The sequence below is a fragment of the Balaenoptera musculus genome, chromosome 4 (assembly GCF_009873245.2).
Source record: "Balaenoptera musculus isolate JJ_BM4_2016_0621 chromosome 4, mBalMus1.pri.v3, whole genome shotgun sequence".
Classification (NCBI taxonomy): Eukaryota; Metazoa; Chordata; class Mammalia; order Artiodactyla; family Balaenopteridae; genus Balaenoptera; species Balaenoptera musculus.
The window spans coordinates 8,373,799-8,397,518 of NC_045788.1; the positions used below are offsets into that span (position 1 = coordinate 8,373,799).

At 38.2% G+C, this 23,720-nt stretch overlaps 1 protein-coding gene across 6 annotated transcripts in view; it reads left to right on the plus strand.

The window, feature by feature from the left end:
- SATB1 (SATB homeobox 1) overlaps window positions 1–23,720 on the plus strand; it is a 94,170-nt gene that overhangs the window by 56,494 nt on the left and 13,956 nt on the right. For all 6 annotated transcript variants that reach the window (XM_036850230.1, XM_036850226.1, XM_036850224.1 and 3 more), the window contains exon 9: window positions 4,268–4,423. In XM_036850230.1, the coding sequence (XP_036706125.1) occupies window positions 4,268–4,423 (156 nt within the window). The remainder of the gene's footprint in view (window positions 1–4,267; window positions 4,424–23,720) is intronic.

A 23,720-nucleotide genomic window follows, 5' to 3' on the forward strand; every position in this document is an offset into this window, starting at 1 on the left:
GTTGATGGTTTCTATTTAGGTGTGCACTTATTACGGAGTTATTTGTGTGTTTTAAGATGTGTGAGTTGTGGAGTTAAATTAGCAATTTCTGTCTTCATAAGGACCATTTGAAAGCCTACAGTTATCAAGTTATAACTTTTACATGAATTATATAATATGTTTTCTTTTTTTAACATCTCTTTATGGCATTCTTTGGTTTCTTCTGAAGATGGGACATTTTATAACAATGTTTTAGAAAATGTACAAAGTTTATATCAATAGGAGCGATATATAATTAAGTTAATCTGGTAGCTGCACACTTATGTCTCTTTACAACACATTCTTCTATAGTATAATGAAACATAGGTTCAGTTATGGGCAGGAACTTCACACTTGATAAAAGTTTTATTTGTTATGAATCCCTTGACCAGCTTAATTTTAAGATCACGTATGTGCTTGGAAAACGCTTCTCATTCTTGGTCATCTTTTAAAAGCTAGAGGACTTTTGAAAGTCCAGATCTGGAAAATAACTAATATTGTTTCTATAAAAGGAAGAAAAGTGTAAAAAGATAGAACCATGATACTCAAAACAGTGTTAATATATAAAAACATGAAAATGGGGACTGTTTTCTATCACCAATAGGAATTCCTCAAAATAGCAAGGATTTTTTAAACTAATGATAAAACCATTCACTACTAAAAATCAGACATTCGTGAGCTAGATTTAACAAAGGGCCACCAAAAAGCAGGTACAGCACGTCTTAAAAAATAAGAATTTTTCCAAATAAAGAAGTCCTATATAACATCATACCGGTACTCAGTGTATTGCAGTGATTTCTAAGATAAGCATTGGTATTAGACTTAAGTTCAGTTCTCAGCCTTGCCCCGTGGACAAATTACTTAACCTCTTTGTTAGCTTTCTCAATTTAAAAATGGGGCAGTAATGTGACATTACCTACTCAGGGCTATTATGCAGGTTAATGTATGTTAACACAAGGCCCAGCTCATAATAAACAACTAATAAATGTGAGTCTCTCTTATTATCATAATTATTATTAAAACTACATCAAACTTTAATTGCATATAGGCATGCCCTCATGCATGTGTGCAGTATGAGCTTGCAGGCAATTCCACTTGCATCAAGGAAGAGCACAGACACCAATCAGGACCACAGTAGAGTCCATTTTGTGTAGCTTGTATGTAGTACATATGTAGTATGTATGTAGTTTATATAGTTCATTTTGTAGTATGGGTTGATGAATTCAGCAGCGGTAAAGGAGCAAAAAATTCTCATGAAAAATTTGTGTTCTACTGCACAATTGTAGTAAAATAAAAAGCACACCCTAGTGCTACACCCTCTCCCCATGTGGGAGGGTAAATAGCAGAAGCTCCAATTCTTAACTACTTCCCTGGTGTCACCGTAATGATGGAGTGGTACACGCTACCTTGATAAATGCTATTCAGAAAGCAACTGCATTTATTTTACCTCCTGTGCTATTTGCAGAGAAGCGCTGAAGAGTAGTTTGTTTTGCCTGGAATGAACTACTTTATGAATTTTAATGTGTGATATAATATTAAAAGCTAAACCAGGATTAAAGATTTTTTTTGTGCTAAGCAAAAATAGTACTTAGTAGAGTGAGGTATAAAAGATTTTTGTTTCCATTTTTACCTGGGGAAAAATTTCAGCTTTCATATTTTTGAAAAGCTGTCCAAGTCAGTTCCCCTTAAGCAATACCTTGTGTTTAGAGAAAAATGTGGTTCCAGAATTCTAATAGCTTATCTCTAATAAGATGCATATCTGAGCCAACAAGATGATAAGGAAGAGCTTTTCTAAATATTTTTTAAATGAGTAATACAGTTTCTTAATATTTTTAAAAGTTGTTGCTCTCACTTTTTAAAAAAAAAGAACTTCTAAAAAGAACTTTTTTAAAAAGTACTTTTTTTTTTTTTTAAAGTACTTCTTTTCAACTTTTGATTGTGTTGGCTACTAGGAAATGGTTATTTGATTTTTTTTTATGATTTAAAATGTTTGCTTTTTGGTTCAAGTTGTAATTGCTTTATTAAAAAAAGAAAAATTAAACCAAAGAAATTTTTAGAAACAAAATCACAGGGTTGAAACATGATTATAACCCACCTTGAAGATAAATTCTTAAACATCATTTTTACAAAAGAATGAAAATTATTTTCAAAACACACTGAAACACCAAGTTTCCAAAGCCTGCCCTCTTAACTGTTGCTAAGCAGATGATACCAAGGAACTGTTTCTTCCAATGCCCTGGACTTCATGCCTCCATTTCCATAACATTCAATGTTCAAAGCGATTGAAATGGCTTTTCTTTTCTCTTTCATTTAAGCAGTGAAAAAAATAGGTATTAAAAGGGACCCCATGTGGTGATCAAATCTATCCTTCTGCCTCAAAGCAAGACCACCCCAGAGCAAAGTTGCGAATCTCAGCAAAGCAACTTTGTAGGCAATTTATGGTAATGCATTAACTCTTCTGGCTCCTAAAGTGGTGTTTAGCAGATTACTGCTTCAAAGCCCTGTGTCTGTGCCTAGTGGCCCCCAGTCCTTAAGATGCCTTGGTGAGTTAGTGCCCTTGCTTACTGGAGTCCAGAGCTGGCAGGGGAAGGCTGGAAATCCAGCCTCTGCTCTTGCCGTTTCTGTCTGCAGATTATGCTTTAGGAGAGGCCATTGAGGCCCGCCGGTGGGTCCCTTGTCCTGCCTCACCTTCTGTGTCCTCACTGGGGGCCTGTGGTCCAACCGTTTCCCAGCATTATCCTTTCCGTGCTCCCAAGGGTAGTGTCCAGGTGGGAGAGTCTAGCTGCATCCTCCAGAGGTGAGTTATTTTGCTCACCAGCTAGAAGTTACGAGTCAGAAGGCACGTAAAGGAGACTCAGCTTTACTGTCTAAGTGCAGGGGATTAAATGGCTTAGGATAACCTCTGCCCCTCTTTTGATACCAAATATTTGGGGGCAGGGTGAAATAAACATTAGAAAACTTACTGTATGACTAGGAAGGTATGTCATTTAGTGCCCCAAAATCATTTGTTTATCTTAAAATGAGCTTCATTTTCTATTGTTCCTAGTGGATGAGAGAAATGGTCCAAGATGGTAAGTTTCTAGAGAAGAAAACCTGGATTCTGTAAAGGACCCTAAGAAACGTGGTCCTTGATGAATTACTTTGCTGGGAGAAATGTGGTCCTGCATCTGGACAACTTTTCATTTATGTTTTCATCAGTTTCCCAGTAAAAAGCAGCTACATGGTTCATATGTGAATTTCCCAGGCTGGTTGGTTCCTATAAATGCTCAATAAAGATCAAATTTTTATTTTAAACATTTAAAGTTTTAAAGATTGTTTTTAAGTTTTGAAGATTAATCATGATATCAGTAAATTTTGAGGTTGATTTTCCCCCTAAATTTTGTGGCATTTTTCTGCAGATATCTGCTTATCATTATTACCATTATTGATTTCTCACTCAAGATTATACATTTTGAATATATTTGTAAGTTACTGTTTATATATTTTGTGTAACTTGCAGTCATGTTCTATTAAATATTGTGAAACATTTTCTTATTATTTTCTTATTGTCTGGTTCCACCAGTCAAAAGGAAAGAGTTATATACAGCGGTGCCAGGAAATGATGAAATAATTATACAGAACAGCTTGGACATGCATGTGTAAAATGCAACCAGCCTTTATGATAATTAAGCAAGGCACTCTACCTGTTTCATGGATGGATAGAAGATTTAAATGTGCAGCTCTGCAAATGGGTTTGTTATGGAAGATTTTTTAAATGAAACATAAGAGGAAAAGGCATTAAAAAAAAAGAGTCTAAAATTAAAAAGGCCGTAGTATGTAATAGCTATTAGTGATGCAATTGTCTCTTAGACATCGGGTACCCAGCGAAGATACAGCACTGTACATTATGATTTTAATTGTGAATTTCCTTTGTTAGAATTGCAATGGAAGGTAATTGGGAAACAATTAGTTTAGGGTTTTCAAGTCTTTGAAACTATTCTGTTTTCCAGAAAACTTACTTTATGGCATTATAATTCCTGGTTGTCAGCTGGCAGTTGCTGTCTTATTACAGCTGCAGTCACCTGTGACAGTATGACTTCCTTAACTTAAGCAATCTGATCTCCAGCTAAGAACTCATGTTGAATGACCGCATTGTTGATCACCTTGATCATAAAAGGAGCAACAATGTCCAGTTTGGATGCCGAGCCTGAGAAGCTTCAAAACAGTTTGGCCAGTGGAAAATGACAGGCATGTTCAAAATGTTTTGTAGGTGAAAACAGCTACCATTGCCACTGAGAGGAATGGGAAACCAGAGAACAATACCATGAACATTAATGCTTCCATTTACGACGAGATTCAGCAGGAAATGAAGCGCGCTAAAGTTTCCCAAGCTCTGTTTGCAAAGGTGGCAGCAACCAAAAGCCAGGTAAGAGCCTCTGTTAGGCATGGAGAATGTTTATCTGTGATGCCTGTGAAAGTTCATTCGAAGGGGTGTCTATTTGCAAGTTGAACTTGCATCCCTGAGAGGTCGCGGTTTCCAGGATTATTGACAGAGCTCATGATGAAACAGAGGGTTCAGATTCAGGGAACAGAGACACTTGGTTGTGTTTCCTCCAACATCTACTGTCCAGACCACAGATTTCTCAGGAAGTCCCTGAGTCAGTTAATAGTTGTTTCCAGAAGAGTACTGTAATGTATAGGAGGTTTCTCCATCTGGTCTATTGTAATGGAACAAATAACTTGAATTATTATTATTTCATTAGTACGTAGGTGACCTTGATTTCCATCCTAAAATACTACGAGCATTGTAGTTTTTTTCTGTTCCAACTCAGGCATCTACAACTGTTAGGTGTGCTTATTAAAACAAACTGACACACACACACACACACACACACAGACAGCTTTGCCAAGTAATGATTTTAGTTTATATATATATATATATATATATGGATACCTATATATGACACACAAATTTAGTTACAATTAGAAAAATTGTCTAACTCTTTTGAATTATAAATGAATCGAATTGAATGGGGAAAGTGACAAATCCCTACAAGACATAATGAAGAATAGATAATGCAGTCTTTTTGTCATATATTGATAATTTATGTTCATCAGAAGTAGAGTCATCTACATGAACAAGCTCACAGTTATCTACAAACCCTTGTTCAAGGCCAGGAATACTTTTTAAAGGACCAGAAGAATACTGGTCTTGTCCAGTATAAGTCTTGTCCCCTTCGCAGAAAGATTTGATAACACTATCAAAGTGAGATTGAGAGGCAATCAAGGAAATTTTAGACAAATATATTTCATTATCATTAATGGACTCTCCTTTGTAAAACAGCCTGTCTGCTGTCAGCCTCTGATAAAATTATACAGTCCTGAGACTATTTACACTATGATGTATTTACAATACAGTACTTTCATTATTAGGTTTTTCTGAAATTTCACTCTAGCGACATTAATAGTGGTCCTTGCTGGGAGTTTTGCTTGAGAAAAGGTTGTTCTTGTTTAAGTTATAGGCTGGCTGGAAATACGTAAGGGATATCTTGGAAATGTTATATAAAAATGATTAAACTCAAGCTGTGGACTGTAAAAATTATAGCTTTATAGGCCACATGCCTGTGTACCCTTCAATCACTGTCAAAGTGATAATTTCTACAATAATATGTTTCTTTTATTGTGAGATTCTAAACATCAAGTGCTGTTTAAACATTAAACTGAATTGTTTATGTTAGTGCCATACTCGGCGTGTCATACATCAGGCCACCGTAATCTCTCATGGAATGTAAAATTCTGTCATGAATCATGGCTTGTATATCGGAAATTACTGTAATTTTGATTGGAAATTACAGGGCTCTTGAAATGTTTCTAATTATGATAGAATGTCAGAGCCGCTTCAAACCTGTGTGCTTCTTCAGATGTCTTCATTTACATGCCAAGACTAGGCATTAAGGAGAAATGTCCTGTTCGCACGTCGCCCCTCACCCACCCACCCTGCACCGTCTTCTTTTGGCTATTTAGTCTAATTAGGATGAGGATCTCATATTTCAACATAGTTTATCCTGCTTTTCTTTCTGATTCTGCATCTCTTCTGACCTTCCCAATTAAATTATCAAGAATAACAGACTGTCTTCTTACAAGGCCAAACACTTTCCCCCAATCTCCAGAATAGATAAACAGAGAAACTAAACATGCATTATTGTGATAAGGGGCAGCCTTAAAACCAACAAACAAAAATAGAATATTAAAACTTTTTGGTAAGTTGGCATCTGTCATATAATCACCACCACCCTCCCTCTCCTTTCTGACGAGAGCATAGCTCCTTCTGGCTAGCGGCGTTTTTGCTACCGTCATTCTTTCTTTCTTTTACATGATATCCCCAATTCTCCCCTCCTGGCCTGAGCTCTGATTTTGGAGCTATTCAGACAGTGGTAGCAATGGATTGATAATGTCATGTGAGTGATGTTCTAGGGGGTTTTTTAACATCTTTTCTCTTTGGATTCCTGTCCTACGAAGCTCCTCGTGAGTCACTTGCAAAGATGTCAGTTGCCAATTTCTGTGTATCTGCCATGATGGTGTGTTCCCCAGAACCCCCAAAGCTGCTAGCTCATTACTGGTTGAAAGAGAATCCAAGGGGCCAGTTGTAGACTACTGGGGTCCAGCAGACTGTTAACTTTCATTCCCTCACATAGTTATTCCTAACTACTAATTTACTGGAACTTCGTTAAAAAGCGTTTCTGTAGCTTTCTCTTAGCTGTTCAGTTTAGATGTTAGCACTGCCCTCTTGATGAAAATCTAAAAGTTGATGATTACTGAAAAATAAGACAGTCCAAAAACTGTATATATCCCTAAGAGAAGAGATCTGACTTAACAAGGGCAGGTAGTCCATTGACTTAAGTTCTGTTCACCTGCCATGATTTTTTGTGAAGGAAATAGAAAAACTAGAAAACAAACCAAAACCAAAAAAAAATCTTCAAATCCGACGGACCTTTCTCATGGTCAGAATTCTTAACTTGTGCAAGACTTGTTTATGCCTCGGAGATAGGTGCCAAGGCTTGTCAGCATGGGCAGAGGTCCTCCCAGATGAAGCACATGTACAGAGGGATGTGCTGGAGCCACTTTTAGCTCAGCCGGTCCAGCCCCATCTGCTTCTGTATCTCACCCTGATTCTCTATGTTGGCCTAACATTCATTACCTTTTTTGTGCTAGACCCCGTCATGCATTATATATTATCTGCATTTAGTTCTCAGTAACCCTGTGGGCCGTAACATTGATTTCCTCATTTTACACGAGGGTTACTTGACTAAAAAGTAGGAGAGCCAACCCCAAATTCTCTGCATCTCTGCATCACTATTTTAGTGTCTCTTCAGGGTTCCAGGCAGCATCAGGACCAAAGGAAAGAGGAATTAAGGATGCTGGACTAATTGATAGTGGAAATGGGAGGGGCTTTCCTTTCTTCATTGACATATTCATGGAATATGGGTTCTTGCCAACATAGGGCCCTTAGAAGCCAAGCTTTTTCATGTCTGTTTGGGGTTGGGGCGTAGGGAAGGGTACATGGTGGAAGACTCAAAGGAGGCTATGGTCCAGGCTGTTCTGGTATTGGGAAATGATTTAACCTTTTTGAGCCCAAGATTTCTTTTAACATGGGAGGAGGTCCCATGCTGTCATGTATGCAGAAGAGCTTTTAGATTTACAGCACTGTAACACAAATAGATAATGTCTCTTATAACGTGCTAAGCAAAAGACTCAGACCTCCACACAGAGTGACTTATTTATTATCTATTTATGTATCTCAAATACCTTTTATTTTACAAGGTAAAGCTTTAGGTAAATCCCCTGAATGGCAGGCAGCAGAATTATTTTGAAAAGATAGTACAGCCCCAGAATGTGGTGGAACCAGACATGTGTAGCTGTGGTCTGCAATGACTAACGCGCAAAGTATTTTCAGGAAAAGAAACCAACTTTTCAGATCCCACCATTTCGCATGTATTATACTTTCTCTTCGATGAGTAATAGAAATGAGATTGTTTTTAACGTTAATAGAAATGTCTGGGTAAAGTATGCAAGTGCAAACTGAAGGTAGGCCACTTTTTGTGCTTGGGTAGGAAAGCAGGCTAATGCAAACTTTAAAAAGATGATATGCTTTAAACATAATGTGAATAGCTACAAATGAATACACTGTATATTCTGGGTATTCAAATAAGCAGCCATTTTTCCAAGTGAATCATATTAGAATTTTATCAAACATTTAGTCTGATAACATTCAAATAATTATGAGAGCAGAATTCGCTAATTTTACTGTTTAAAAAAAAAATAGTTGATTTGGGTAATAACCATTACAGTATCAAGGTTCAGTTACTGTTCAGTGGTTATAGTGTTTTCATATGGGAGACGGAAATGGAATTTTTTCCTTAATGGTGGCAGATGTTGGAATCTAATTTTATTCCACAGCAAACCTCCTGAGAGCTCCGAGACTTAAGGTGTATGTCCAGCGAGGGGACATTAGCTGTGCCGGAGGCCTTGCCTTGTACGTCGAATTGTTACATTGATTTTCATGTTTGCAGAGGTGGAGCTTGCAGATACAGTAATGCAGTCAGAATAAAGAGCTTTTCCAGAGCGGCTGCATCCCCACTTGCGTTTAGAAAATGATTTCTCTCTAGTGCTTTATTGAACAGGGTATTTCTTTTAGGTAAAGCAACTAGATGATGGAAATTCTATTTGACTGAACATGCTTTTCAGTAGAATCTTTTGCAGTCTCTACCTACCAGTCCTGTAGTTACTGGAGTCTTTGGCTGCAACAACTTCGACTGCTTGATAGGTGTGGTTTTTTGCACTAAAAAAAGAATTTCTGCCTCTGTGAAGATAGCACGACCAGTAGAAGAGACCAAATAATTCGAAGCCTTTTGCTTTCTTCCATCTACTTTTCAGACACTTTTGTCATTGAGATTCAAGACCTCTAGGATGGGAGAGAGAGGGGAGAGTGAAGGAGAAAGAAGAAAGCTTTAGTGCTCTTTGGGCTTGTAGGTAAAAAAAGAAAAAAGCATCTTCAGATTTGGTAATTCTTAGATGGTGATTGGAATGCCTTAAATACGAGTAAGACATGATATGTCACAAATCATTAGAGATAGAAATAGGGCTAAGAATGTCATTTTCATTGCTGGTTATAGGAATCTACAGTGATAAAATCCAGGAAAAAAAAAATCACGGCACCGTGACTGCCTTGTGTATTCTAGCATGTCAGCGAAGGCATCTTTTATTTTGTTAGCATCAAATTACACTTCACGGAAACTACACTTTGAAGCCCTGTGCTGATTCATGCTTTTGGAATGTTCACATAACAGACTTCGCTGCAACACGATTTCACCTGTGTAACCTCCTGTTTCAGATCCACAGGAGGCCCCTGCAGATTTGCGAGTCACGGTTCCGGTTATTTCTGGTGCCACATGCTTTTCTAGCAGCCTGTGGGAAGAGCTTTACATCGTGTCCTCAGAGCCCCTACTCTTGGGCTAATAGAGTTGCCTTCAGCCAGCATCTAAGGAGAGAACTGCCTCTTCATACATTTTCCATCTAGTGCCTTATTTTACTTTATTCATTTATTTATTTATTTTTTACTGGGCGGGAGGAGATCCTGGGGAGATACAGGTTAGGTTTCCCTGGATCAGCTTCCGGGAAGAAGGAAGAGGCCAGAGGAATGCTTGAAGGGAGAAGAGAAGTAAGACAGCCCAGCGTGTAGCATCTCAGGACCTGCCTGTATTCAGGTTAACCCACATTTGGGGAGGGCCCGGTGCTGCCTTCTTGATAAGGACCTGGAGTCCCGTCCATCTCCTATTTCAGGTGTTCTGTGGGAGCCATCTCTAAAAATCCCTTCTGTCTGAATATTGGGAATCCATATTGGATTTAGTTTTCTACAGTGTAGACCTATCTTTATGTCTCTAGTGGTTGCTCAACAGGACTTTTGAAATTAATGGCTTTAAATACATAAACATTGACATAATCTGGCAGTTTAAAGGTACATGATAGTATGTTATACGATGTTTTAAGACCTAAATTTGTGAATCTGAATATGAGCCCTTTCCACGTTTCTGTGTTATAAAAACAAGCATATGTTTTAATTAATCTAGGGTTTGATCAAGGAGGTTCAGAATTATTAAATAGAACACTTACTTGCCGATCATATTTTGGGCTAAAAAAAATCACGTAAAGGGGTGTTTTTCCCCCAGGCACTTGATATTGTCTATTGCAGCAAGTCGGAAACTTCTTGGCTATCTTGTTGCCACCTTCAAATCATTTAAAAATTTCTTTTCCTCTAAAATTTAAAATGCGGTAACTAGAGTGATATAAATGCATCTTCCTCATTATCCCATTTAGTAAGTTCACTGTAACAAGTATAGTCATAACTCATTAAGCCCAGTTTCTCCATCTTTCAAAAAATGTCATAGGAAAATATTAGTCAAGATTTGAAAAGAAGCAATTTGTGAATATTGAGCCAACTCTCTAAAGAGGATCATCACATGAGGAAGTTCCAGGAAGGTGACCACAGGAGTGGTCCACTTTGAAGCAGGCCAGTGTAATGCATTCTAAAGCATCAGTATAGCAAGTACATATTCGTAGAATCTGCTTTAATCTAAGGCCACCTTTTGTCGTAAAATGTAGTATAAGTTGAAAAGTGTGGACTCAAAATATCCTACAAGTTCCTCTTTTTGGAAGCCCTTCTATAATCATCTTTGACAATTGAAGAGTTAAAGTTCTTCAGGACAGGATCCAGTATCTACAAAATGGGAGTAGGGAAGAGACCAAACCCATGGGGTTTTAACTCTTAAGTAGGAATGAATTTCAAAACGGAATATCATTCAGTTAAACTTCACACATAATTATATCACTGATTTCGTTCTTTCACAAACTACCAAGTGAAAAGACAAAGTGTTTTCTCAGAAGTCTCAACAGTTGTCTTTTATGGTTTGGGTAGTAAAGGTAGGTTTTATTTTAGCTTTATCTTCTTTTTGCCTCATATGAGAAATGAAAATAAAAGCCCCGTGAAACGAATGAGCTCTAAAAATGCGTTTATGCAAAATGACAATAGAAAAATAGCTCTGGAAGAAACTGCACTGTTAAACTTTCACATCAGTGAAAGGTACTAAAAGAAGGATGGAAGAACTTATGTTGGTAATAGGAATCTGATGTAGAATTTTTTGGCCTTGCAAGACCTGCACCTTAAAAAGTAACCTTTGAGATTATTCATTTTTATAACTATAGTTGTTAGGCTTTTGCACATGTAGTTCTTTTGCGTGACAAAATGACACAACTAAATCATAGACCATCCATTTATATATATAAAAAAATATATATAAAATATACATATTAAAAATGTTATATATATAAATATATTTATATTTATAAACATTTATAAATATATAAATATAAATACATAAAACAAATATATTTATATATCATATATAAATATAAAATATATATGTATATTTTATATATATAAAATATATATGTATTTTAGAGATTACTAGAAATATAGCCACTTTATAATTTATCATTAAATACCTTGTAAAAATATAAGCTCCAGTCTGCTGGTGGCGTCGCCATACAATCGCTAAATTGATGAAGTTGTCCTTTTTCTAAGACTTAATCTACTTCTGTTGTCTGGTCATAGAGAATCTGTTCTCCTTCGATTTCTTGCTTCAACCATTCCAGTGGCCTTTTGTGTAATTTTTTTTTTTTTTTTAAACAATCCCCTTTTCAACCCGTGTGCCTCAGGAATTGGGTTGAAACACACTGTTTCATAAACCGCCAGCCTCCTCGGCTGCCTCGGTGCCTCTGATTCCGTAAATCAGATCATAGGCAGCATGCTGTCGTATAATAAGGTGTCTGATCCTTATTACCAGTTTGTTGATGCACAGGCTCCTTCAAATTGACCATTGCAACACATGGTTTCCCCTGAAACTAGCTGTGATAATTAGCGTGGTTCTAATGAGACAGAATGTCACTGATCTTGTGCTGAACTGTCGAGTCTTGATGCTACGGGTGGGAACTGTCAGAGCCTGCCATCTGTGACAGCGCTTGGCGTATTCCGGTGGCAAGGTAGAGCGTGCTCAATAGACTAGTTTCAAACAAATGGCCCTTTTCTTGACGAGGGCTCTGTGTTCTGTTCAACTCCAGAATGTTTGCCCCGACTTCAGCCTACGCCAAAACCCATTTTGAGATCCAAAGGGCAAGAAATATTTAAACCTCTGTTATATGTTACAAAAGAGAGGAGTCTTTTGTTTAGCAGGTGAATTTTAAGTGGCATTCCTTCCCTTGGGCTTTTTTTTTTTTTTTTGTCTCTCCCAATGGCCCCATGTCGTCAGTAAGGCGATTACTGATTCCCCCAATTTTCAAATTGCCTTGTTTAAAAGAGATTTGTTGGGGAGTTGGGCTGGCTCGTCATGATGGAGCAGTCAGATTTAGCAGAGAGAGAGGGGGAACGAAAGGAATAGTTGAGAGTGTGTCTAGGAATACGCAAGTTGAATAGCAGAATGAAGACGGACAGGATGTTAGATCTGTAGGCTCCAGAGAGAAGTGGAGATTTTTTTTTTTCTTTTTTTTTTTTGCTAGAGTACAAGTCCAGCGCTGCTTATCATTCCAAAATATGCTTTGTTGCTTTTTATTTCCTCTTCTCTGGCAGACCACACAGGGCTTGTTCTGAAGAACATTTTCACTAATCTGATGAGGCAGCCAAATACGCCGGGAAAACTGCTTTAATGATCCCACTAATTACCTCAAGTCAATATGAACTGTATTATTAGACTGAGGGAAAATATTCCATTAGGTCTCCCCCTTGGGAGTTCCTCCGCTTTGTGATGTCACCGAAGCCTTCACCCTCTCGCTTGTAATTAATTTTATTTACACACGCAGGCACGCACAAGGTCACACCTGCACAACCGGCGCTGGCCAGGGAGCTTGTGGCACTCGGGCTTAATCAGATCTGTCATAATTACCATTCTGCATGTTTCTGACACACGCTGTGAAATATTTCAATTTAACTGCCGCTACCAGCACAACCAGATGTAGTGCGAGTGTGGCTGCATTGGAAATATTATTCCTCAGGATAAACTCTCTCCTCCTCCTCTTTTCCTTCCTCCCCCCCCCCCCCCGCCCCCAATTTACAGCTAATGTAGCACAGAAGCTGATGGGTCCTGTAAATCTTGAATGCAGCGCTAGATTGATAACAGGCGATTAGACAGTTTAACCACAAACAGCTTGTTCATTTTTCACAAATGAAAACCACATGTGGTGTAAGTAAAATTTCAGGCCCTTTTTTTTTTTTAAGAGTTGGGGTCTGTATGTGTGTGTGTTGGAGATGTGCTTAAATAAAAATAAAATGCAGTGGAATGAAGTGTCTAGAAAAATGGAGAAGTTGCCTAGTTTTTTTCCAGGTGATTTTATGAAAACCATCATCAAATTCCATGTTTTCACTTTTGCCAAAACTCGAATGGGAAAAAGATGGTACTCTCCGTTTCCTTTTTTTGGTACAATTTTTCTTTTATTTTCTTTCTCTCTCTCTCTCTCTCTTTTTTTTTTTTTGTATGGGAGGGATAATATCCTTGGAGTCTCTGCCTTTTTTATTTTGTCAGTGTTAAGCCTTTTATTTGAACATAAATTTTGAAAGAATTTCTACAGTGGGCATATGCAGTTTTTTAATGGACGGTTTCCCTTATTTTTGTTAATGAAAAGTTGTTAGTTTAGGCGTGCTGGTCATATCCCAGACAATCCCAAAACAAAAATGGACCCAATCAAAAAATTTATTTCCTATCTAGGTGTGTTAATTTGAAGAATCAGTTTGAAAGGTAGAGTTGAAAACCAGTGAATTCTGTTGCTGCAGAAATAGTGGAGATACCCTGGCAGAAAGTGCAGGTGCAGGGTAAATAACCATATAAGGCCAAAGTTATCACCTGTCTCAGAAGAATTCAGCCATAAGAAAATTAAAGTATTAGAGCCATAAGAAGGCAAATAAGCTGGTGGAAAACTAAAATTAAGAGAGGAGAAAGGAATAGGATCAGTGGTGATTTAGAATCGTACCTCTAGAGAAGGCTCACAACCATTCACTTTAGAGAACATTTAAAACAGAGATCAAGATAGTGAAGTGTCTTTTAATGCCAAATAAAATACACTCTCTCTTTTTATCTTTATTTTTGTTTTACTACTAAAGTTATGAGCCTCGTTTGGAAGCTTCCTAAAGTTCCATGGTGATTCCTATTACTGATAAGAGGTACCGTTTCCCATAGAATAGTGGATTTTTCCCCTTTATTTCCTTTCCTTAACCATTTTTCCCTCTTCCTTATTTCCTCACATTAAAAAAAAAACTTCCCAAGTTTTCACTGTTTGCTTAGAGTTTGCTCCATAATATCTTCCAACTTTGAAATCTAGCATTTTTCTGCCTATTCATACTTTCTTCTGGCCTCATATCACTTTAGAGGAAAAGAAGGTATTTTCGTTTTAGTTACAATCCCTCTTCCATCTCAGCTGCTAAGCAGTTTACATGGTTAATACCAAATTATTAGGTCAGTTTCTTCGAACAGTCTTAATCTACCTTTATAATCATTTTGCAAGGTACAGTTATTGTGGAAGATTTGATTCAAGCCTCACATTACGTGTCACATCGCTGTTGTGTACAGATATAACCTCAGAATCCTTCTTAGCACAGAAGTGAAAGCACCTGTTACTAATCAGTGAGATCCACCCACAATGGCTTGCTGTCACTTTTTATGTAGGATTCCCAAAAAGAGGTTTGATATATATAGTTGTATGGGGATGAGTCCAAGAAATAAGAAAAGTAGAGGTTAAAAAAAAGTACAGCTTATGACTTCATTGCTCCTCACCTTGCTTTAATGACCCTGAAGATTTTGCATAGCTACTTCAAGATAGGTTAGCCAGCATGCAAATTGAATCACATTTTGCAGTCATTGGTAAAACTCGCCACTTAAAGGACACTTGCCTTGTTTTTTTTGCAAGTGAAAGATTTCATTTATAATCTGAAAAATCATCCCTGGCTTTCCACATTTGCAAACTTTAGTTTTCATGTGTTACGATTTCTTTGTGTCTAAGCACACCTGTAGATACAAAAGGGAAGAGGAAAGAGAACCAAAAAAAAAAAAAAGAATTGCTGTTTAGGGATGCTGGGGTATGTGTGAAGTTTGAGAATATTCAATATTTTGAGTATGAGGGAAGAGCATGTCTTTCCATTAAATTTAATGAGACTACAAGAATCTCATTATTCAAAGAAAATATTGTAATTTTCTTTACGGACCCTGCTGGGTCCCCGTCTAACGAAAGGACAGTTTTCATGTATCTGTTAGCAAGTGCCGGTTGAAGATTGGGTTGAAAAGGAATTTATAGACTTGATCCTGCCTTTCAGCTCAGTCCCCCTTCTTCAGCCACTCTGCAGTTGCTCTTCTCCACTGCCCTCAGATCCTTAGGAAAATGTACAGGAAGGAGAATTAGTTTCTTTGAATACTTTCTGCTGTTTTCTTTTGGACCCACTGTCTGCATTTTCCATCAGCATTGTCGAAGTCATCAATATCGTCTATTAGTGTAGCTCACGTTTCTATTCCAAGCTGAAAGGAAGTGGGGAGGGCATGGTTCCTGATTATCTACATCAGAAATAGGATTGTCCATAAAGTCACACATGGTTTATATAACAACTTGTACATAAACTGCATCTTTCAGAGAAAGCATTGAGGATTACAGAGAGTTGAGGGGGGGGGGTCCCAATTTCCTGTCTACCATGTTGTGGATTCCCCTGGGCAAGTTGCTTGACCTTTCAGGCTTCTAACTTTCCCTTCAGGAAGGTGACATAGATTGGGTCGGACTCTGTAATGTCCCAGGCAGTTCCAGGTTCTGTGAGTTTGTTGCTGAAACAGGTGCCCAAGTGTGAAAAAGGACGCTCTTTTGACTGAAGGTCCTGCTGACAGGTGTGTTAGTCTGGGAATGAGTCACAAAGGAGGCAAGGTTTTGAATAATGGAAGGGCTTAGTTTGTGGGGACAAAGTGCTATTTTGAGGTCTATAGCCCAAAAGGATTATTTATGAGTGGCATATAGTGAGGAGAACTGATTGTTTGGAATCCAGGGTATGAACTCCATGTTATACAGTGTGAGATGAGCTCAAGATTGATACGATCTCATCTGAGACTTGTTGCTAGAAAACTGGAAGATCCCCCTCTCTCATCAGGGACCTAGCAAAGTCAGGACACTATAGAGAGGAGGTGAGCTTCATTCAGTTGGGCGTGGGCTTGGCTTACTATGTGGTGAAGCAGTGGTTGCCAACACCATATGGCTTAGAGATTGCTAAAGAGTTTCCCCCTTTAACATGTCTTTTTTTGGGTTTTTAACTGATGCCTGGAAGTCCACCTTTAACTTCTCATTTTGGGGGATTAATGAAAGTTCTTCAGGGCAGGATAGCACATCAAAGAGGAAAAAATAGACTCAGTCCGTGAGAAATCACAGGTTTGGAAGAGGTTCGTGAAATGGAGAGTAAACCCGGAGGAGGAGGCAGGGAATGGCTGCTTATGTGAAGGAACAGCTTGAAGCCCATATTTGCAGCTTGTAACTTGGTACCTGTAGCAAGCGTTTAATAGCTGCTGAGGAGTGCCCGTCCCCAGGTGTCTCCTTTAAATATTTACCCATTTTACTTCTGGTACCAACACTAGGCTACTTGTCAGGGTGTTACTTGGCTGGGTTCATTGATGGAGTATTTGGTGGTTTAAATGCAATGCAGGTTAGGTAAAAATAAATTACTTTCAGTACGGTCAAGAAAGTGAAGGCTATCAATAAAATATACATTCACAAACAGACAAATGCTATTAGAAAATCCAGCTCAGTCTATGCCAAGCTGTTACTGTCTAAATTGCCTTCTTTCTTCCGGGCCTGCAATTAATTTTTGCTTGTGTGTTTGGAGATTGGGGGAAGGGTAATAGCCTAATGGGTAATGATTTTATTTTAGTATTTTGATTAAAGAGACTAAATAACTTGGACCCTGGGTAACCGTAAGGACTAAAGCCTTATCCATCAAGCTTAATTTCTAGGCAGAAAGTTGTGTTTATATTTTTGGATAAACTTAGCATTGCGTTATATATAATATAAAGTGATGCGATGGTAATGTGCTCATTTTCTACCTATCCCCACTTCCTTTACCCTCTTTCCTACTCACTTTCTTTTCTTTCTTTAATCCTTTGACTAGCTTCCTTCTGCCCTGTTCTCAGATCTTAAAGGCGTGTCCTCTGTGACCATTTGCTCTTTGAAGAGGTGATGAGAGGAAAGATCAACCATTGTTTGATTTGTAAGCCTTCCCCCCTCTACCTCCACCCGCCAACAGCAAGCACCTGCCTTAATTCCATTCCTTTCCCCGCCTGCATCCTGTATGTGCCCTGCTACTTTATCCTCTTCTATTTGGGAAACCCAGGTGTCTTTGGAAAATTGATAGTGTTCCTCTCCTGGCACATACAGACATTTCTCAAAGGATACTCTACTAATCTTGCTTACCTTTATAGTTATTGGGGTGGTATGACGTTAGTTAACTACGTCAGAGTATGCATGCTTTCTTTATTCAGAGGGTGGTAAACCCATTTACTGAGTTTGTAACAGGACCAGGGGAAAACAGTGAGGAATATATATGTGCTAGTGCAATTGTCAATCAAGAAATTTCAAGCTGTAAAACTGTTGTTTTTATGAACAAAAGCTCATCCAGAACTGAAATACATAAATGGGATAAAAGTCTTCCCCCGTTCTGATTGACTTGAGGATTGGTTGGGGGCGGGGCGTTCTCGTCAACACCCCACCCTACGTACACACACAACCAGGGCACTGCTGAAACACCCCTGGTGGAAAGCTGGGGCTCCTCAGGACGCAGTCTGGGAACCATGAACTAGTGATTAACTGTTTCCCTCCAACCCATCTCTAAGAGGCATGGTCCTTTAGTGGAAAAAAACAAACAAACAAACAAACATGATAAGCAAATCTGTTCCAAGAACTTATAAATACCAAAGTTTTGTAATCTACTAGGAGCTTATATAAGATAGTTCTGGAATAATATTTGAAATATATGTGTGTATGTATTTACGTATGTATACAGACACATATATATTGCAGGGGGCACCCTCTTCAGGAGTTCTTAACCTGTGTCCTATCTTCCCCCAGGGGGTCCATGCATGAACTTGAGAATAGAATAAAAAAACTTTATTTTCACTAATGTCTTACTGAAATTTGACATTTTATTTAATTATCAATATAGGCAACAAGTCACAGTAGAATTAGCAATACCTATGAATTTGTCACCAATAAAGATCACAAATATTTTCATATCACATTTTTATTGCAGATATCTCAAAATACTACTTTTGCTCATCACTCTGAAATTACGGTAGTTATTAGATCTGTTCCTAGATCTTGCTATTTGGTACGTTAATAAAGAAGCACATATATTACTGTACGATACAATTTGGATGACTGTATTTCAGTACAGTTGGTTTTCTTCGTAATTTTATGCATTTTATTTCAGGCACATAAGAACATTTTTCTGAAAACAATGGGCTTTACCAGACTGCCAGAAGGGTCCATGGCACAAAAGAGATGAGACCAATGATTAGATAAGTTGTGTGTTGGAAGAAAAAATTACATATTTTTTTAACACATTAGCTGAGGAATTCTTGAATTTGCCTGGGAAAGAATTGTTATTTGTTTATTACTTTTTCGATGCTTATTTTTCAAGTGCCCTTCACTCCAGAGCATGTAAGCAGGGATTATGATCAGATCATTGCAATGACATTTCAAACAACAAAAACCTTACAGGCCACCTTTCTCCAGCATTCTGATGCCCACATATAGTGCTGGAATTCGAGGAGAGAGTACCTTTGCCCTTAGGCTAGAAACTTTTTGCCAGGTAAACTACACCTTTGCTATCAGCTTACACATGAAGTTCAGGCTGTTCTGACCTCACTGGACAGTAAGTGCTGGGAGAAATAATTCCCTATTATGTCTGCCCCCGCATCTCTTAGCCTCACAGTAGATGGCATGTAGATGGCGCTTTGTAGTTTTTTGTAGAAGGATGGAATGATTCAGAAGCAAATTCATCAGATCACAATTTTGCCCTCACAAAAGTGGGCATATTTCTAAGGTAGTCCCAGCAGGGGGGGACCCTGTGCTCAGAAAGACAGGATAGGGCCAGACTCCACCCCTGTCCTACCCCCGGCCCCTCTCTGGACTTGCTCTCCCCAGTGTAGCACGGGACCAGTGGTTGTGAGGCGTAACTGCCGACCTGAGTGGCCCCAGCCTCCCTTGTCTCCTGTCATTGGTAAATTTCTAACCTGCCCTTTATCACTGGGACCCCCACGATGCTTCTAGAAATATTTACGCTTTCTTTTTTTAAAGCCTACTTGTGAATCTCAAAATTTGAGTCCCTCAATTAAGCCGACTTCTGATGAGTCTGTGTGCATAATGGGTAAAATGATGCGGTTTTTGGCCACAAAATGGGTGTTACTCTATCAGCAAAATCATAAGCAACTTGGGAGCTTGTAATGACCCTGCCCGCTTGATTGTTCCTCTAAGATATGAGTCCCATAACTTTTACAATCCCGAATTGCCTTCCCCTGGTTTTAAAAATTCTTTTGTTATCTCTCCTAGAATATCATAGAGGGAAGATTTAAATTTTTAATTCCTAGCCCCTCAATATGCATAATGGGAAGTATAGCTCATCTGAGGAGATATCTGCAATATTGAAAAGTTTTATATAAATCAATTAAAAATGCAGTGGCAGAAATATTTGTTTAAATTAACCTGATAATAGATTATTTTTGTCAGCAAACAAACCAGTGTATCGAGTCAATCATAACCTAAAAATTGTTCATCTTATAGGTTCATATTTTTATAGTTTTTTTTTTTTTTGCACATGGCATATACACATATTCAGCGACAGTTTTTCTTAGTGATCATAATTTTGAAGAGAAAAATAAATATTGTAAATTTTTAATAGTGACTTAAGAATGCAACATGATAAGAAATTTGCTTCGTAATATTACAGTATAAGAGCCCATATTTATTGGGGTAAAGGGATTTGGGAAAAGGTAAGTTTCCCAGGAAGCTTCTGCTTTAAACAGTCTAATGTATTTGCCTTTGATAGAAGCCTTTAATAGTGCTTCTCTGCCTCTTAAACCTACTAGTTTCAGCTCGCTTTGAATCTTATTCCTTTGAAATGCAACATTATTATGAATGTAAGTTGTTGGACTTTGCTACAATACACAATGCCCTCAGGAATTGTAGAGGTGTATACAGTTTTTTGCCACTAACTAAATATCCCAGACTGTGCCATTTTTCTATTTTCCTCTGATCCCCCAGCTTACTGCCACTTCAGTGTTGCAGGAAATCTTTTGCTATATTTTTACACTCACTCATTCAAGTGTGAGCCTTAAAGCGTCTCCAAGCCCCTTGGGTGAAGGAAAGTGTAGAGTATGCTGTTCAGGGGGCTCTTTGCATTGACATTTGTTTATGATAAATGTAACTCAGGTAACAGAGATGGGGGTGGATTGGAATAAAGAAACCCATCAGCCTTAGTTCGTGGAAGAAATGGCTGAGGGCCTGAACCAGAGCAGTAGGAATGGAAAAGAAGGAACAAATTCAAGACGCCTTCTGAAGGAGTAGAATTGACAGGAATTCATGATTGTTGCTTATGGAGGAAGCAAAGAAGAAAAATCGTATTTTTAAATTGAAGCCGTTTGCTATGTTTTTTTTTTTTTTATTAAAAAACAGTACTGGGGCTTCCCTGGTGGCGCAGTGGTTGAGAATCTGCCTGCCAATGCAGGGGACACGGGTTCGAGCCCTGGTCTGGGAAGATCCCACATGCCACGGAGCAACTAGGCCCGTGAGCCACAATTACTGAGCCTGCGCGCCTGGAGCCTGTGCTCCGCAACAAGAGAGGCCGCGATAATGAGAGGCCCACGCACCGCGATGAAGAGTGGACCCCACTTGCCACAACTAGAGAAAGCCCTCGCACAGAAACAAAGACCCAACACAGCCATAAATAAAATAAATATATAAAAAAAAACAGTACTAGCCAATTTAGAAAAAAAATTTTAATGCAAGCATAAAGGAGGAAAGAACATAAGAAATAACCATAATCCTAATTAACTAGTGATAACCTGATTTATGTTCTTTGCATATACACATACGTGTATGTGTGTATGCATGTATGTACACATATCATGTATGTATACACATATACGTGCGTGCACATGTGTGTGCGCATATATATGCCTTTCATTCATTCATATGCTATACCCACCTTTTAATTCCCTATTGAGGTATATTTAAGTTGTATTCAACTTTTGCTGTCACAAATAATGCTAATGTGAACATTATTATAGTTAAATATTTGTATACATCTTTATTATTTCCTTATGATTAATTCTCAGAAGTAGAATTATTGGATCAAAAAAGGCATTTGTGTTTTAAAGGTAATTGCTAGTCATTTCTACGTTCAACATTTCTACCTTGCGCTTCAGAAAGTATATACCAATTTATACTTCAAATCACAGCCTTTCAGCCCAGGTGACTGGGTGAGTGGTGATGTGGTTAATTGAGTTAAGCTATATAGGAGGAGCCTCGTTTGTGGGAGGAAGATAGTGGGTTCAGGTTGGGATGTGGTAGCTGAATTATTTTCATTAACTCCCTAGATATTTCACATTCCTTTGCATTATCTTTGTGATAATGACAACAATAATAAAAATAATAACAGCTGACATTCATCATACTGTTACTGTGTGCCAAGCCCCTTACGTGAATTATCTCACTAATTCTTACAACACTGTGAGTGGTGGTAACATTACCCCCATTTTACAGAGGAGAAAATTGAGGTCTAGAGAACTCAAGGAACTTGACCAAGGTCACAGGGCTAGTCAGTAGTAGAATAGGTGTTAAAATGAAAATCCAGGCTTTCTTAACAAATAGATCTTAGAAGTACATTATAAAGAGGAGATGAAGTCACAGTAATTAAGTTGCATCCTCAAGAAAGTATGGTAAAAAGCAATGGCGAAAGAATGGATTCCAAAGCAACTAGTCTACCTATTTTTCCTAGCGTATTGCTAATTCATCTCTTTTTTTTTTTTCTTCATTATTCTTCCCACTCTAAATACTGCCCATTCTTAAAAGCCAAACCAACATGACTCTACATCAGCAAAGACTTCCTTGACCACCCCAGTGCATCTCTTCTTCCTCTCCTCTTGGTTCTCACTGGATGTCTGCCCCTCACTGACCTTCACTGCATACTGCCTTGCTCTAGTAGTTATTTTTGAATGTCGCCTCTTCCCAAATGTACTGTGAGCCATTTAAGGGAAATGCTTTTGGTTAAGTCCATCAGACCTTTTTGTAGTTATCACGGACCGGGCACTGGGCTAAACGTGTCCTATTTCATTTATACCAGCCGCAGTCTTGTGAGATGAATACCATTATTATCTGCACTTTGTAGAGGAGGACCTGGGGCTCAGAGAGGTAGTTTGCTCAAGGTTGCATACGTAAATGCCTATAACAGGATGTAACCCTTAACTGGTACACTGAGGTGATTGAGAGTAGCTGGAAGGAGTGTTAGTATTTGGATGGGCAGAAAAAAAGGGGAGAGCGCTTTCCTGTTCGAGAGAACAGTATAGGGAATGGGAGTAGAATGTGGGGAAATGGGCAACAGTTAATAAATGGTCCAATGAATTAGGACCTAAGTGTGATTGAAGGACCCTTCAGTGACCTCTAGGGAGGGTGACCTTTTTCTCTGTCTTGGGAAGCTTTGAAGGTCATTTTGAGCCAGTAGGATAACTTTGGGTCGTTTGAAAGCAAAGACCAGAGCAGTGATTTTCATCCCAGCCTCCCTTTTCCAAGGGCATCTCAAAGAGGACTAAGGGGATTCAAGAAAGCTTAATTAAACCTGTGTATTTACCTATCAGGAAGTTGCACAGGCCAAGTCAAACATCGTATTTATTTGCTTCTTGTAGAGATCACAACTCTCTATGATAACCCTTGTTTTCTCATTCTTCCCCAAAGCTCTAGTCTTCATTGGTATACACTTTCCCCTAAGTTAAGAGAGGAAAAGGAGTGATTACTTAAAGGCTATTTTGTTCAGAAATTAAGATAATTGTCCATTGGACATAATTAAAAAGAGTGTTTGGTACCTAAGAGTATCATTCAAGGAAAATGTACCCCAGCGCTGACAAGTTAGTGGTGGGCAGAATGGAAAGGAGCAGACGATTCTTTATGGTAGAAACAGAGGTGAAAATTGTTGCAAGTATTACAGCATGACCCTTGGGGGTATGGTGTTTTCTGTCTTTTAATGACACTTGCTGTGAAGAGTGAGGAGAGAATAAGAACTTAAGATTTTTTTTAAACAAACAGATGCGGTATTTTATTTTTTATTTTTTTGGATTCTTTAAACTGAAGTATAGTTAATTTACAATGTTGTGTTTCAAGTGTACAGCAGAGTGATTCAGTTTAATATCTATATATCTATTCTTTTTTCTGATTTTTTTCCATTATAGGTTATTACAAGACATTAACTATAGTTCCCTGTGCTATACAGTAGGTCCTTGTTGGTTATCTGTTTAATATATAGTAGTGTGTGCATGTTAATGTCAAACTCCTAATTTATCCCTCCCCTCCCTTAAGATTTTTAAGACAGAGAGTATAAATGTTAAACAAGAGCC